The following is a 16,540-nucleotide window of genomic DNA, read 5'->3' on the forward strand; positions in this document are numbered from 1 at the left end:
ATTTTAAGATAAAAAACAGTTTGATTTATCAAAAATATTTAATAAAATAGTTAAATCCTCATTCAGGACAGAATAATTTAATTTAAAAATTAGTTTTCGACAAATAAGATTAATTTTGTTGTCAAAAAAGTTACATTTTAAACCGAAGAGATGAATTTTGAACTAAAATTATGAATCGTCAACAAAAAAAACTAATTCTGAATAAAGCAATTCATCTTCCACAATTTTTTTGACATTTTTTCATAACTTCCAAATCACCTAAGCATCTTTTGAAAAGATTCGAATTTATATCGATTTTTTAATTGTTGCAAAATCACAAAAATGGTCTTAGAATCTTCTACATTCTTTTTCAAAATGTTAGAAAATCATTCGAAATTATTTGAAAACTGTTTCAATTTTTTTTTAATCTTATCAAATTTTAAATTATCATTTTTTCATCTTTTCCAAACTTTTACATATTTCTTGAGCTTACTCGTTTCTTTCTCTAAAATTTGTTAAGCTTGTAAAATTGCAAAATTTGGCTTAAAAATTGGTTATACTCTTTTTCAAAATCGTTTTCAAAGTTGTTTTTTAAATTAATTATTTAAATAAATAATTTGAAATTCTACCAGGAATCTGAAGAAAAATTTGTATTCTCTTAAATTCTTTCAAAATTCTGAAAATCCATCTTTTTATTTTTTTATTTTTCTTAAATCCTCTCAATATTTACATTATTTGTGAATATATCCAAAATGTCAAAATATCTTTTGAAATATATCAAAAACTTTTTTTAAAAAACCCAAATTAATTAAAAAATTTACATTTGTTTGTTATCAGTGCCGTTAGTGTATAGTTGTATACTTTCGTAAATTGCCAGTAGTAAGTAAACTCTCACCAAGCGCCCGGAGTTCGGAACCCAGGTCCTCACCAAGTGCCCGCTTGGTTAAGCCACGCCCCACAGGCTTGGCCAAAAAAATCTCTGAGCACTAATCAAACTTAAAGGTAATGGAAGGGTGAGGCACTTAAAGAGAAAAGGTGCTTTGTGGAAAAGGCGCTTTGCGGAAAATGCAGTCGGTGAGAGTCTAATATATTAAAAACTCATTTACAATTAAAATGTTCTCTTTCATCAACAATTTTCTGGAAAATTTAGAAATCAATTTTATCGCGAAATGTAATTACTTTTTAAGAAAACAGTTGTTTACACTCAGTAGAATTAAAAGAGGTGTTCTAAAATTTAAACCTCTGGTATCCTTTCTCATATCAATAAAACAAGAGGAAACTGGACCACTGAAATGCTATTTCATCCCGTTAGAATTTATTTCCAATTTCCGCTACAGATCTTCCCCATTTCCGCTTTCGTCGGCGCGATTCTCCCCTCCCGGAAAAAGCCTTGTGATTCCAGAAACCACAATTCTCCATTCTAGTAAGAAGCTACACCATTGGCTGGAACGAAGATGTCCTTCTTTCTCGCCAAGAACGGACAATGAGAGTTTCTTTGGGATGCTTCTTTTCTACTTTTTTTTTTTTTTTTATTTGAGGGGATCGGTAAAGCTATAAAATTTCCTTCTAGGTTGGCTGCTTAATATGAAAGACTCAATCCCTATTCCCATTGTTGCTTCTGGGACAAATTTAATTTCTATCCAGTGAAACCATAGAAGGTATAGTCTCGAGTCGAAAGTCTCGAATTTAGAGAGAAAGAAAGAGAAGAATCAAGGGTGGGAATAAAAATAAAGGGAAGAATGGCTCACAAATATAAAAATTCTTCTCATCCAGGAATTCCCAAGGATTCAGAAGGGGACAAAAGCCTCAAATCGTGCCCTTGTCTTCTGTCGAGCTGGGAGAAAAAACTGCTATGTTTTTATCCGCAGCGCTGACCTGGTAAAAATCTAGTTTACCCTTGTTGAACAGAGGGAACATTTTTCAAAAGACTTCCGAATCCCCTTCCCGTTTTTCATTGTCCTTTGAATGCTATACAAATTCAGGGAGATTTACGAAATAATTTATCATTTTAATGGGACTTCTATAATTTATTGTGTTTGCGACCATTAATAAAAACAATTGAAAATAACACAATTAATGTAACATAATATTATCCGACATATTGGACTGTAATCATCTTAAGTCAGAAAGATAATAAATATAAATACTAATTATAATAATTATTATAAATATTATAAATATTTTATAATTAGCATAATAACAATAATAAAATTATTTTCGAATAATTTTAATTTGAATAATTTGTATTCGTTCAAATCAAAATTAATTTATCATCAATTTTATTTTTTATACAAATAGCGTTCGCAAAAACTGATACAAAATTCAAATCCAATCCAAGCGGTACTCTTAAATTTTCCTCTAATTTTTACAAAAGCATAACATTTGTTGCGCATTACATAGAATTTGATGCAATCTTTTTTTTAATTGTTATTTTGGTTGAAATACGGTATTTTTCATTTAATTAAGATATTAAAATATTTATTTTTTATTCTGGTGAGGAATTTTACCTTCTGTTGAAATGTGCAAAAAATTATAAAAAATTTTTTATAGATCTATAATAAGAAATCAATATAACAATATCGATTAATTAAGATCTTTAAATTGTTATTTTTTACTCTGGTGAGGGATTTCGTATACTTTTGAAATCCGCATAAAAATATAAAAAATTGAAGTTTTTGAAAAAATCTATGAAATGTTCCTATAGTACTTTTGAAGGCTCTCCGTTTTTTAATCTTTAATTTTTTGTCCCCTTATTTTTGTAAACTTTTGAAAAATGTTTTTCCTTGTGAAACACGAATAAATTTGGTTTGCGAAATATAAAAAAAGTTTCTCATTTGAATTTCTGATTGGCTGATTTAAATTTGGCGAAACTAATTTTAGGCTATGCTCAATTTTTTTGAAGAATGAAATTTCTGTTATGCGAAGATTCGGAAAAATAAGAATTATGACAAATCCAAATTCGGAACAATCAAAATTTCATTTTTTTATTTCATTTCGTTTAATTTTTTTCCTCGGCAACAACTTCTAAAGAAAGCAGAATCATAAATAAATAAATTCTTAATTTATTGCGAAAACACTCTTTGTGAAATCTTTGGAAATATTCTAAAATTTTTGTAAAGTCTTTGAAATCCTTGAAATGTTTGAAAACTTAGTGAAATTTTTTTAATCTTTTTAAATCTTTGTGAATTCATAAAAATCTTTAGAAGTACTTGAAATCTTTATGAAATCTTTATGAAATCTTTAAAAAATTTTGTAAAATGTTTGAAATCCTCAGAAATCCTTTGAAATATTTGTGAAAAGTTTTTTGAAAACTTTTGAAATCTCTATGAAATCTTTGAAATGTTTGCCAAATGTTTCTTTAATCTTTTTAGAAACTTTTTTATTCGTTTGAAATCATTAAAATCTTTTGAAATCTTCTCAAAATTATTGAAACCTTTTAAAATTTTCAAACCTTTAAAACGTTCTGATTCTTTTAAATCTTAAAAAAAAATTAATTCATGAAATCTTTTGAAATCCTTATAAATTCCTAAAATACTTGTGAAATTTTGCCTACATCTTTCGTATTTATTTGAAATCACTGGACCAATTGTATGCTTTTTGAAATCTTTTACAATTTTGTGAAATATTTCCTACTACATCTTTTGTACCCTTTTTGAAAACTTTGAAATTCTTTTATTCTTTTGACATCTCTATGAAATTTTGATGAAATCGTTGAAATGTTTAGTAATCTTTGAAATATGGTGTACGTCTTTGAAATTCCTGTATTATTTGAAATCTTTATAAAACTTTATGAAATGTTGGAAATCTTTGTAAAGTCTTTTGTATTAATTTGAAATCATTAAAATATTTGAAAACTTTCTGGAATCTTTTGCAATCTGTTTATATTTTGACAAAATTTCTGAAATGCTTAAAATCACTGAAATCTTTTCAAGTTTATTGAATCATTTTAAAATTGTTAAAAACCTTTGAAATCTGGTGTAATGTACCCCATTTGAAATATTTTAAAATCTTTTAAAATCCTGATGAATTCTTGGCAATACTTATGAAATCTTTCTGAAATATTTTCTATACGTTTAATATTATTAAAATATTTGGAATCTTTATGAAATATTTTGAAAACTTCCATAACATTTTAAAATCGTTAAAAATTCTTAAAATCTTTTGAAAGTTTTAAAATCTTTGTGAAATATTCGAAATTTTTATGAAATCTTTGAATATTTAAAGCGCTTTAAAATATTTTTAAACATTTGGAAATCTTTCAAATTATTTTGTAAAATTTTGAAATCTGGTCTATACTCAAAAACCAAGTGGTCTACTACACGAAAAATCCATTGTGTAGCCATGGGGAAATCTAATTCTGAAACTGAATTAAAATCGAAATTTTCAACTAATAATTGTTATAACTTTAAAGTTGCATATGAAAAAAAGGATAGTTTAACATTCTATATTAAAAGAGAAGAAACAAAAAAAACTTACAGAATTATTTTAATGCCCTGAAATCTCTTTATTTATTCTGCAGTAAACAAAAGATAAATTATAACTTGATAAATAACGAACTTTTTAGTCGCAAAATTTGTTCTAAACGAGATGCTTCTTTCATAACCGACTAAAAGATTTAAATTACTTTTTACATTTCAATAAAATAATGAAAACAAAAAACCAAGTTCAGGGTTGTCGTGAAAATTCCAAGGCGATTTCCAGATGTTCAATGTTTAAAAAAATTCAAGTAGAATTCGACGTTTTCAAGGTCTCTGGACACCTTGTTTACTGATAGACCTTATCCGGTTGTTATTCTCATGTCTTCAAATAAAATCAGATAATTCTCAGTTTTCCCAAAGATCCGGTATTCTCTCCCGAAAGAAAAAAAAAATAAAATAAAAAGGACCCTAATAAAAGCATAAACGAAGCAATAACCGAATACGAGAGAATCTCCTAACAAGGATATTACGATACGGAAGAAGAAGATAAAAAGGACTTTGGCTTCATAGGCGTAACTACACAAAATTCTCTCTCCATTTCCTCTCTTCTCATTCGTGATGTCATTAGCGTTCGGATTTATTCCTAGCCAGATAGGGGCATGTGATACGATCCAAGTTCCCTGGATCAGCGATCCAAAGCTTCCTAAATTGCAGCAGTGTGGTTCTTCCGTCCAGTGGTCTGATCGACCCTCATCCCCCACATCAGGGTGGAAGGGGGGACCGATAGTTAATTATGCAGTCGGTCCAACGGCTTGTATGGACAAGCAGACGAGCAGAGAGAGAGAGTGAGAGAGAGAGAGATGGATGAATATGTTAGGTGGATGGATGGATGGACCTGGAGAGAAGGAGAGAAACAGAGATTTAGGAAGAGAGGATCTCCTATCCGCAATAAAGCGCAGGATCGGGGCTGGATTGTGGTGGACATTGTGCGAGCTAATTGCTCATGGATTAGGGACTTATCGAATGGGTTTACAGGCAAGCGGGATCCAATCTAACACGTTATGTACCTTTCGCTTGCATTCACTTATTACTCAGGATTCGTCTAATTTTGCAGAAAAGGATGGGGTTCGCACTTTAAAGTGCTCCGGCTATTGGATCGGTCTGATGAAAAATCATTCAATTTTTTTTTGCGGAGAAATATCACAGTAGCCGTTTTAATCCAAGAAATAAATTCACGGTCATTTCTCGGGTTTTTCCCGGTTCGCAGACATGTTTCATGGTCACTGAAATTTTGTTAACCAAATACTAAATCTAAAAATTGTTCCATTCTAAGTAATAAAAACTGAACTGCCAATGAAAGCACTTAAAGTGAAACTCTTCAATTTTAAACTTTGAAAATTGATGTTTAAAAGTTCTTTCATTCAAAAATTTTGTATTTAAATGCTCAATAATTTAATCGTATAAAATCGGAACCGGAAACCTTTCGTCTGAATACGGCTTAACACTTTTCAACTGAATAATTTTAAATTAAATGCCTTTATAAATTGTAGAGTTCAAAGATTCAGATTCAGTTCCAAAAATATAAATCCACGTTGTCATTTCAATGCTCTAAATTGAAGAATAAGTCAATGAATTAAAAATTTTCAAAATTATACCATTATAAGCAATTTTAAATTCCAATTCCAGCTCAGAATTGGTTGAAAATTAAACACTTTCAGTTCAAATCCAGAATTTTAATTTTTTAAGAAAATTCTTCATTTTACCTCAGAAATAAAATTCTTTTACAAGAATCCCTGTGTAATTCAAGAATTTTAATTCTTTTCGAAAATTCCCCATTTCAACGAAGAATTAGAATTTTTTAGTTAAACTCCCTTTTCCAAATCACAATCTGAATTTTGTTCGAAAATACCTCTTTTCAGCTCAGAATTAAAATTTTTGTTAAAAAAATTCAATTTTCCATTCAGAATTATTATTGTCCTGGGTACATTATAGTTCCCACTCAGAATTGGTTGAAAAATCAATATTCCTTGTTTGAATCCGGAGTTTTAATGATTTTCGAAAATTTTCGCTTTCAACTATGAATTAGAATTTTTCTGTAAAGTTCTATATTCACATTCATAATTTAAATTTTTTCGAAAATATCCCATTTCAAATTAAAATAAGAATTAATTCTTTTAAAAAATAACTTGATCCAGGTCAGAATTTATTTAAATTTTTTAATTCCCTGTTCCAAGACAAATTATAATTCTTCTGGATAAATACCAGTTTCAACTCAGAATTTGTTCAAATTCAAAAATTCCCTGCTTCAACTCAGAATTAGATAGGTATGTCAAGCTGACACAACACTATCAAGTTATAGAGATGTAACCTATTTCATAATTTAAGGCTCATTTAGGGCTAATTTGGGCCCGTGGTCCCAAATTTTGGGCTCTTATTTTTTGTAAAAAATAGTGTTTGCGCTAGCTTAACGTTAAGCTGGCCGAACATTGCTGTAAAAAGTGCTAAAAATGATTTCACGGAAAATTTACCTTATACAATCATTTAGGGCTCATTTAGGGCTCTGGCAATATGATAATGAAAAAACATGGTTTAAACAATTATTGTTTAAACAAATTTGCCAACAAAAAATTATTTTCTTTTCTCTTACATAATTTCAGGCTCACTTAAGGCTCCTAAAAAATCGTCGACCGAAGGTCGCGCGATATTTCCTTTACCCTTTTTTTTCTGTTATATATGGTGTTGTGCCACCTTAACGTTATAAAAAAAATATAAACAAAGCCATTAAAACCCATTTTTACTCCTCGCATAATTTAGGGCACATTGAGGACTAATTTGGGCCCACAGACCTTAATGTTGGGCTCTAGCATTTTTTGTAAAAAATATGTTTGCAATAGCTTAAAAATAAGTTGGTTCAAGACTGCTTTAAAACGTAATAAAAATGATTTTACTGAAAATTCACCTTATAGAATAGTTTAGGGCTCATTTAGGCCTCTGGGAATATGCTAATTAAAAGTTTGAAAATGTGTTTAAACAATTATTGTTTAAACAAATTTGCCAAACAAAATATTTTCTTTTCTATTGCATAATTTAAGGCTCATTTAAGGCTCCTGAAAAATCATCGAAAGAAGGTCGCGCGATATTTCCTTGCCCTTTTTTTCTTGTTATATATGGTGTTGTGTCACTTTAACGTTATAAAAAATACATGAAGAAACCCATAAAACCCCTTTTAAATCTTCGCATAATTTAGGGCTCATTGAGGACTAATTTGGGCCCGTAGTCTTTAATTTTGGGCTCTACTATTTTTTATAAAAAACAGTGTTTGCAATAGCTTAACAATAAGCTGATTCAAGACTACTGTAAAACGTAATAAAAACGATCTTTTTATGTTAAAAAATTAAACTATTATGTTGGTATTTGAATATAAATGATGAAGGAAAACCAAAATTTAGTCAACAATAATTTAGCGAATTTTGAAAATGAAATTCTTGGACACCTTGCCTAATTGTATTAGCAATAACTAGCAAAACATTTCTGGAAACTAAAAATTACGAGCAAGTCGAAATATTTTTTACAACTATTTATAGGGGGAGGGTCATAGAGAGGGTTCCTTTACGTAATTTAAGTATGGTCACATGGTTGGATTTGGATTTTTCCGAATCACCATTCCCTATCATTTTTATATTTCTGAATTACTTTTTGACAAATTTATTATTCCGTAATACTGTTTGGGAGAGTTGTGACTCGCCTCGGAATTCCGCTGAAGGGCCGCAGTGCGTGAGTACTCAGTCGAGTATATTGCGAAATATGATGCATTTTTATCTGAAAAAGTTCAGGCATCCCTGACTCTTTTATGTGGAACTTGGAGTCATATTCAGAATCAAGTTACTGAATTGATTTCTATTTCGACCATTTCACGGCATAAATAATTGTCAAATGAATAAATCTCGAGAGCAAGTGAGCCGAGTCGCAGATGTTTACGAGGCATTATACGAAAAATCTTCATCGAATGAGGCAGGATCCTCTTTCTCTCAAAAGAAGAAGATTCCTCCAATCCTTTCTTGTCTCCTTTTACATGGAGATACGAGTTCCCAAAAGAATTTCACTTTGAAGTTTCCAGGGATAAAAGTGAGATAGTCTCAAAGGGATGGGAAAGTCGAGGGGTGGGTTTCATAAGAAAACTGCTAGGAACTCACCTTGACACGTCTTCCTGAGACACGGCGCGGGGCGTCGCGGTGCCGTGGAGTGCGAGAGTGGATGCATGACGTGATTCCTGAGAATACACCAGTGAGTTGTTCTCCAGTGCTGAGACAGAGCCATTTTGTTTTCCTGTAAGAACAAAAAATTATCATCTCATGAGAATTTACTTATTTTATTGGTAGAGGGTCATAAAGGTTTAGGAAATTTTTTATTTTTTTTTTTCGAATTTTTCATGAAATTACCTTAAAAATTTTGTATAGTTTCTTTGACAACAATTTTAAAAAATGCCAAATCATCTGAAATTAAGATGTTTTAAAAACTTAACTTTTTTATCTTCAAAAATTTACATTTTGCTATAATTTTTTTTAAAATCTTTTTAAATTGGAAATTATTTTGTAGGCTGTGGCTAGTCGTTCCGAAAAATTGGGAGAGATAGAAAAGCGGATGGAATAGTCGTCCCGAACTTCGGAACGACGAGACAATTTGAATTTTTTTCAAAATTTATAAACATACTAAATATGTTTTGAAATTATTCACATGTTTAATTAATTTTATTTTCGTAATTCTGGACAACTGTTTAAATCTTTACTCAATTTTCTTTTCATAATCTGCAATATGCAAAAAGTCACCTTAAAATTTTTCTCACAATTTTGGAAAGATTTTTTTTAATATTCTCTTGAAATTATTTTTTCAAAATAAAAAATAATTACCTATTTTCCCGAAAATCTTAACAAAATACTTTTATGCTCTTGAATAGTTTCCAAATTCTTTAAAAGGCTCTTTCTTCCAAAATCATCCAAAATCTACAATTTTTAAAAAGAAATTTCAAACTTCTCAAGGTTTAAATTATTTAGCAATTCTTTCCAAACTTCTACATATCTTGAAAAAGTTTGTAGTTTTCCAAGAAAAAAATTAAAATCCTGCAAAATTAAAAAAATGCCTTAAAAATGTACAGATTCTTTTATGGCAATTTTTGAAATTTATTTAAATGATTTTTTTTATATAAAAAAATAGTTTGAAATTGCCCTAGGAATCTAAATAAATCTTTTTATACCTTGAAATCTTTGAAAATTCTTAAAAATCTTAAAATTTTTTGTTTCGAAATCATAAAAAATCTACATTTTGTTATGAATTTCCTGAAATCTTTTTAAATTTGAAATTATTTTTTAATCTTTTTTTAAAGGTTATAAGCCTTATAAATATCTCTTAAAAATATTTAAATTTCTACTTAATTTTCTTTTCATAATATGCAATATGGAAAAAGTCACCTTAAATTTTTTCAAAATTTTTCTCACAATTTTGGAAAGTTTTTTTTTAATATTCTCTTAAAATTAGTTTTTCAAAATTAAACATAGTTACACATTTTCCCAGAAAGCTTAACAAAACACTTTTATTCTCTTGAATAGTTTCCAAATTCTTTAAAAGGTTCTTTCTTTCGAAATCTTTGAAAATCTACAATTTGTTTTTAAAAAATGTCAAAATTCTCAAGGTTTAAATCCTAAAAAATTAAAAAAATTGCTTGAAAAATTTACAGATTCTTTTATGGCAATTTTAGAAATGTTTTGAAATTGGCTTAAATATTCTTTTAAAATTAATTTTTCGGAATAAAAGTTGATTTAGAATTTTCCTAGCAATCTAAAGAAAATTCGTTTACATCTTGCAACCTTTAAAAAATTGTCAAAAGTTTAAAAATTCCTTATCCAAAATTTCCAAAACCTACATTTTATCAAAAAAATTTGAAACCTTTTCAAGGTTTAAATTATTCTTGCACCCTTTATTAAAATTTTAGAAAAGCATTTGAAATCCCGTTCAATTTTCTTCTAAAATCTAGTTTATTTTTAAAATTCAAAAAAATTCAACAGTTTGTTACAAATGTTTAAAAATCTTTTCTAATTTTTAATTATTTTATATTATTTTTAAAACTTTAAAACCTATCTTTCAACAAGATTAGAATTTTTCCTTTTTTTATCTTTATAATTCGAAAAATCGGCTTAAAAGTTTTCAAATTCTGTTTGAGTAATTTTGGAAATCTTTGAAATATTATTTTTTATTCTATTTCTTAAAATAAAATATTATTCCAAAGCTCAGGAATCTTGAAACAAATTCTGTAATCTCTTTTAAACCTTTCAAAATTCTTTAATAGTTTCTAAATATCATTTAAAAATCTCCAAAATCGACAATTTGGTCTAAATCTTTTAAATATGTTTTAGAATAATTTGTGTTTTTCCTCAAATTAAAAAAAAATTTACATTAATTGAAAAAATTGCATTAAAATCTGCCGAAATCTTCAAAAATCTACATTTATTTTTTTAGATTTTCAAAAATCTTCTCAAGGTTTAAGTTTTTTTATTTAATTTCCTGGTTAGTATACAACCTGCCCATGACGTCAGTGCAGAAATAGAATTAGATCTTAAGTTCTAAAATTAGATTCTTAAAAAAATGTAAGGTTTATAGAAAAAATCATCTTCCAATCAAATTCGAATATTAATTTTTCTGTTAGGACTATTCGTAAACAGATGGGCGTTAAGAGATTAAATAATTGTTTACCACTTGATAAATTGTTTATTAATTTTCAAATATTGATATTTTTGTTACCAAATGCTATTCCCATAATAAATTACAAAGATTTTAGTACAGAATTATTTGATTTCTATAAAAAACTGATACGCTGGAGTATTTGTTTAAATATACATCAGGTGTATATTCTACTTTTTTTAAATACCTATCATAATGTTAATAGTTTTTCAACTAATCTTTTGCACCTAGAAGATTCTAAATGCCACCATTCGAGATTACAAATTGAAAAAATGTTTTTAATACATTAAACCTTCCACTTAAGGATCTAACAAGAAAAATCTGATCTATTTTTTTATAATAATGAACCGTCATTAAAAAGCAGATTTGTCCAAAAACAGGCTAACCTTAATTAACAAATCAATATCTCGCGAATTATTAATCGCAAAGGGTTCAAATAGGGGTCACTTTGAAGACTTTTTAATGATCTATAAAAAAGTATGTTAGACTTTTTACCTATCTTTTAACCGGAAGCAACAATTTAAGTAAAACCGTTAAAGAATTGTTTTAATTCTCACTTTATTGTTAATTAATAACATAAGCAACGGTCAGGAACAAATGCTAATTTTAATTATTATTATCTAATTTCATTCTTATTTTTCAATGCTTGTCCATTTCTTCTCAATGTTTCAAGGAACAAGTTCCCCAAATAATTTTTAATTCTGACTCCTCCATCGCCCTTCTAGGGTTCCGGGATAAAGCCCCTATAAATTTAAATTATTAATTTTCTGTGAAACTTACTTTTTTAATTACTTTTTTTTTCTTTTATGGCATAAATTTTTATTATTCTGTAATTGGAAAAAATGTAAGCATTTTTAATTAAGTTTTCATTGCCGCAATAATTATTTATTTAACTAATAATATTTTCCCCGTAACTCATAAGAAGTTAATATTTTCTCGAATTAATCACACACTCAATCAATTTTACGAGCAATATTTCTGTTTAATATATTCTGAACTTTATTTAAACAATTAAAAATCATTCACTTTTGCATTTTCAGAGGAAAAGGTGCAGAAAATGATATTTTTTGAATCACCTGAATTATGACGCTTTAAGGTATTTTCTTCACTTAGAAAATATACGCAAATTTTGTAAACAATTTTTTCAGCAAATTACGCAAATTAATTTTTCTTTGCGAGAATTAATGAGTCACCTAGTTTGTTTTCAATTCTGTAACGTCGGTGCGTATTTTTAAAATACATTTACATAATTGGTTATTGCAGATCTTGCAGAATTCTTTACAGAATTCATTCCGGAGTTTGCAAACAACTTTATTGAAGTATTGGTTATTGCATAATTCTTCTTTTCATAATTTTTATTTTATTTTTTTATTTTTTCGAGGTATCTAAAGATTCATCCAGGTATATTTTTTCATAGTACGAAACCCTTCAAGTGCCTCGCATTTTCATAAAAAAAGACTCGCAATATCTCAAATAAATTTCGAAAGATTATTATAAATAATGCTTTTTTTCATTTGTAAACATCTAAGTTGTGAAAATAGTACTATTCGTATGTAAAATTAAATTAATGTTTTTTTTCATTTGTGAAAGTAACTATATTGAAAAATAATTAATTTATGGATACACAATGTGTCAAACATTAGTTAAATATGATTAATAAAAATATAAAAATGAAATAAATAAGTTCAAGTCAAAAAATGATTTTCAACAAAAGGGAGGCTAATTTTCAATTTAAATTATGTAATATTCAAATAGATTAATTAAATTGTCAGCTAAAAAATTAAGTTATAACCAAAGAGATCAATTTTCAAATAAAATGATGAGATATCCAACTAGATTATTTACAATTTCAATTTAAACAATTAATTTTCAATCAGAAAAGAAGAATTTTTAATAAAAAAGTTAGATTTTTAAGCAAAGAGATCAAATTCAAATTAAAATGATGAATTTTCTACCAAAAAATGAATTTGTAGTAAGTGTTTCAGATTCAACCTAACAGTTCAATTTTCAACCAAAAATATGAATTTTCGACTAAAATTATAAATCTTTAATTGAACTAGTTCAATTTTCAAGCAATGTTCAACAAAACATATGAATTGTCAACCTAGATGAATTTTCAACCAAATAAGATAAATGTTCAATGAAGAAATGGAAGTTTATAACAAAAAATGGATGGAATACTTGAGTTTTAGTTAAGAAAATTAATTTTAAATAAAAAGAGCGAATTTTCCAAAAAAAATAGTTTAATTTCTAATGAAAGTGATGTATTTTTAACTAGAATTATGAATCTTCAAGCAAAAAATGTGAGGTTTCAACTAAAAATAAATAAATTTCCAACCAAAAATGGAATAAATAAATATCAAGTTAAAAAACTATGTTCAACCAAACATAGATTAATTTTAAACAAAAATGATAAATGATATAAATGTATTAGATAAATTATCAGTAAAAAAAATTAATTTACAACCAAAGAGATAAATTTTCAGCTAAAATGATGAGATATTTAACTGTATTAGTTATATTTCCAGTTAAAAAGATTAATTTTTAACAAAAAGATGAATTTTCAACCAAGAATATTAATTTTCTCGCAAAAAAGATGAATTCTCAAAAATGTACACGAATTGCCAATTAATATTGATTCAAATTCCTTTAAAAAAAAAGAATCCAACGTCCAAATTTGGAACACAACGAACAAACAAGCAAAACAAACAAATTATTTATATTATCTACATTATATTATATTATTATATTATATACTATTTACATTTATATATTATCTATATTATTTATTTATTTTTGTGAGAAAATTATTTAAAAAAATTTTTTTTTAGATTACAATAGAGTTTTTTTGTTTGTTCGTTGCGGCCCAAATTTGATCGTTGGATTCTTGTTTTTTTTTAACAGGAGTGCGTATCAATTTGATTATTGGACGTTAAATAATATTTTTAATTTGGATTTAATCTAATTAAAATTTCTTAAATTTTGTCAATTAATAGTTGAAAATACCAATTAAAAAATATATACAGTTTTGTGCAAAAGTTTCTGACAAACAAAAATCAGTTAATATCCAAAGTTTGATATCTCCGTCAAAAATATATGTTTCTTATTAAAAATCCAACGTGTTTTAAAAATGTTAAGGAAAAACTTTCAAATCCCGTTGATTTTGTCTAAAAAGATTGACTGATTTTTTTGTGCTAGAAACTTTGGCACACAAATGTATACTCAATATGAGTTTTTGGCTGAAATGATGAATTTTAAAATGGCCTAGTTGAATTATTATAAAAAAAAACCGGTAAATTTTTAACAAAATACATGAATTGTGAACTTGAATAGTTCAATTTTCAAACAAAAAAGATAAATATACGACGAAAAAATGTAAATTTTGAAGCAAAATGGTATACTTGAATTTTAAATATAAAAAAAAATCATAAAAAAAATTCTAAATAATTGTTCAATTTTATATAAAATTAATGAATTTTTAACTAAATTGATCAATCTTTAAGTGGACTATTTCAATTTTCAAGCCAAAGGATCAATTTTCAACCATGAAGATTAATGTTACACAACAAAAAAATTTTCGACAAAATACATGAATTGTCAGTTAAATACTTGAATTTTCCAATAAACAAGATCAAATTTTGACGAAAAATGGAAGTTTTCGACCACAAATGGAATACTTGCCTTTTAGTTTAAAACATTAATTTTACCACCAAAAAAGTAAACTTAAAAAAAAATAGTTTAATTTTTTATCAAAACGATAAATTTGCAACTAAAATCATAAATCCTTAACCTCATTTTAAGTTACAAAAATTAATTTTCAACAAAAAATATGAAAATGATGAACTTTGAACTAAAAACGATCAATTTTCAACAAAAAATAGATTACACCAAATTGTCGCTTTCAGTCAAGTGTCAGGGGTTGCCTTCAAATGGCCTTGGACTGATTTTGAGGAGACAGAAACGTAAACAGTGAGGGCCACCTGACTCATTTCGAATTGGAATATATATCTATATATATAATGTCGCAACCGCTCTCGCCCTACTCCCCTGAGAAACTGCGTGAGCCAGCTGTTCTAGGAAGGCTGCGAACGGGGTGACTGAAAGCGAGAGTTTGGTGTACTTAAATTTGTAGATTAAAAAAATTCAATAAAATAGTTTCATTCAGTAATATAAAGCTACTTTTACAAATCAACAATATTTTTCTTTAATTCCATATTAAAATGCCCTAACATTCAAGCAAAATTCTCTGAAATTTCGAGGTTTTTCCAGGTATATATAAAAATTCACTGACAATTCCAGGGTTCCTAGGTGAGTAGACACCCCGATAATTCTTTATTTTAAAAACTATTTATAATTTACTGAAAAAAATGTTTAAACAATTCGCTTCGAGGTTTTCTGGAACCTCTTGGCCTTGAATCTCGTAATTTAGAAGGGAGACGAATAAAACTTTCCAAGCGCCTGATGCAAGTGCCCGAACGATTCGCGAGGTACCAAAAGGGGTTGGCCGCGAGCGCGAGGGTCGTTTTAAAGGAGCTATTTGAATTCCGTTATGACGTAATGCCAAAAGTTGGTCGCGCTTCCTAGTATGTTCTTGACGTGGTCCAGGGATGAGGCAAACTTTACGACCTCCGCTTTATAACGCCAATGAATAAATTATATCGATCGACAGTGCAGCGGAGAACTAGAAGGAGTCCCCCGTTCCAGGAGCAACGAAAACCAAGAGCTCTAAGATCCAAAATTCATTTTTCTCCTTGGCTCGAAAATTCGGGTCGTGAAACTAGATCAGCTAGAGTAGTGTTTACCGGGTAAAAAATGTGCCATTGGGATCCCAATAGGATCTCGTATAAAGTCCCGCTAAAGTACTAAAGTCAGGACCAAAAGCTCGTTAAAAAATTTATGAATTGTTTAATAAAAAGAATCTGAAAGCTTAAGGTCTTAAAAAATCAAAGATGTGATCCAAGATGCGAGTGCAGTTCAATAATTAAATTTATGATAAAATCATTGTTACACAAAAAATATTTAGAATATTTCTGACTTCAATTAGTGTTTGGCGCGTGGGCGAAACAGCGGGTCAAGTGAAAGTCCTTTTTTCTACCACTTGTTCCGCTGCGCCGCCCGCGCGCCAATACTGATTTTTTTAACGAACTAAAATCAAAATTCTTTTTTGATCTTCTTAAAACTTAAAAATTTTCCAAACATCGTTCAAAATTATACAAATTTTTATTAAATTTATTTTCTGAATCTGCATAACTAATAAAATCCCCTTAAATTTTTTAAATTCTGTTTGGACAGTTTGGGAAATCTGTTAAATATACGAGGGTGGATTGATAAGTTTCCGGTCTGACCAAGAGATGGCGCCACTAGGCCTACCTTGAGGTGGCGTTCTATAGTACCATCCTTAGATAGCTTGT

At 28.1% G+C, this 16,540-nt stretch overlaps 1 protein-coding gene across 15 annotated transcripts in view; it reads right to left on the reverse strand.

Annotated features, from left to right (window-relative positions):
* Positions 1–16,540, reverse strand: part of LOC117181543 (disks large 1 tumor suppressor protein) — a 1,257,521-nt gene that overhangs the window by 249,516 nt on the left and 991,465 nt on the right. For all 15 annotated transcript variants that reach the window (XM_033374344.1, XM_033374348.1, XM_033374350.1 and 12 more), the window contains one exon: positions 8,591–8,723. In XM_033374344.1, coding sequence (XP_033230235.1) covers positions 8,591–8,723 — 133 coding nt within the window. The remainder of the gene's footprint in view (positions 1–8,590; positions 8,724–16,540) is intronic.

The sequence above is a fragment of the Belonocnema kinseyi genome, chromosome 10, assembly GCF_010883055.1.
Source record: "Belonocnema kinseyi isolate 2016_QV_RU_SX_M_011 chromosome 10, B_treatae_v1, whole genome shotgun sequence".
Taxonomy (NCBI): Eukaryota; Metazoa; Arthropoda; class Insecta; order Hymenoptera; family Cynipidae; genus Belonocnema; species Belonocnema kinseyi.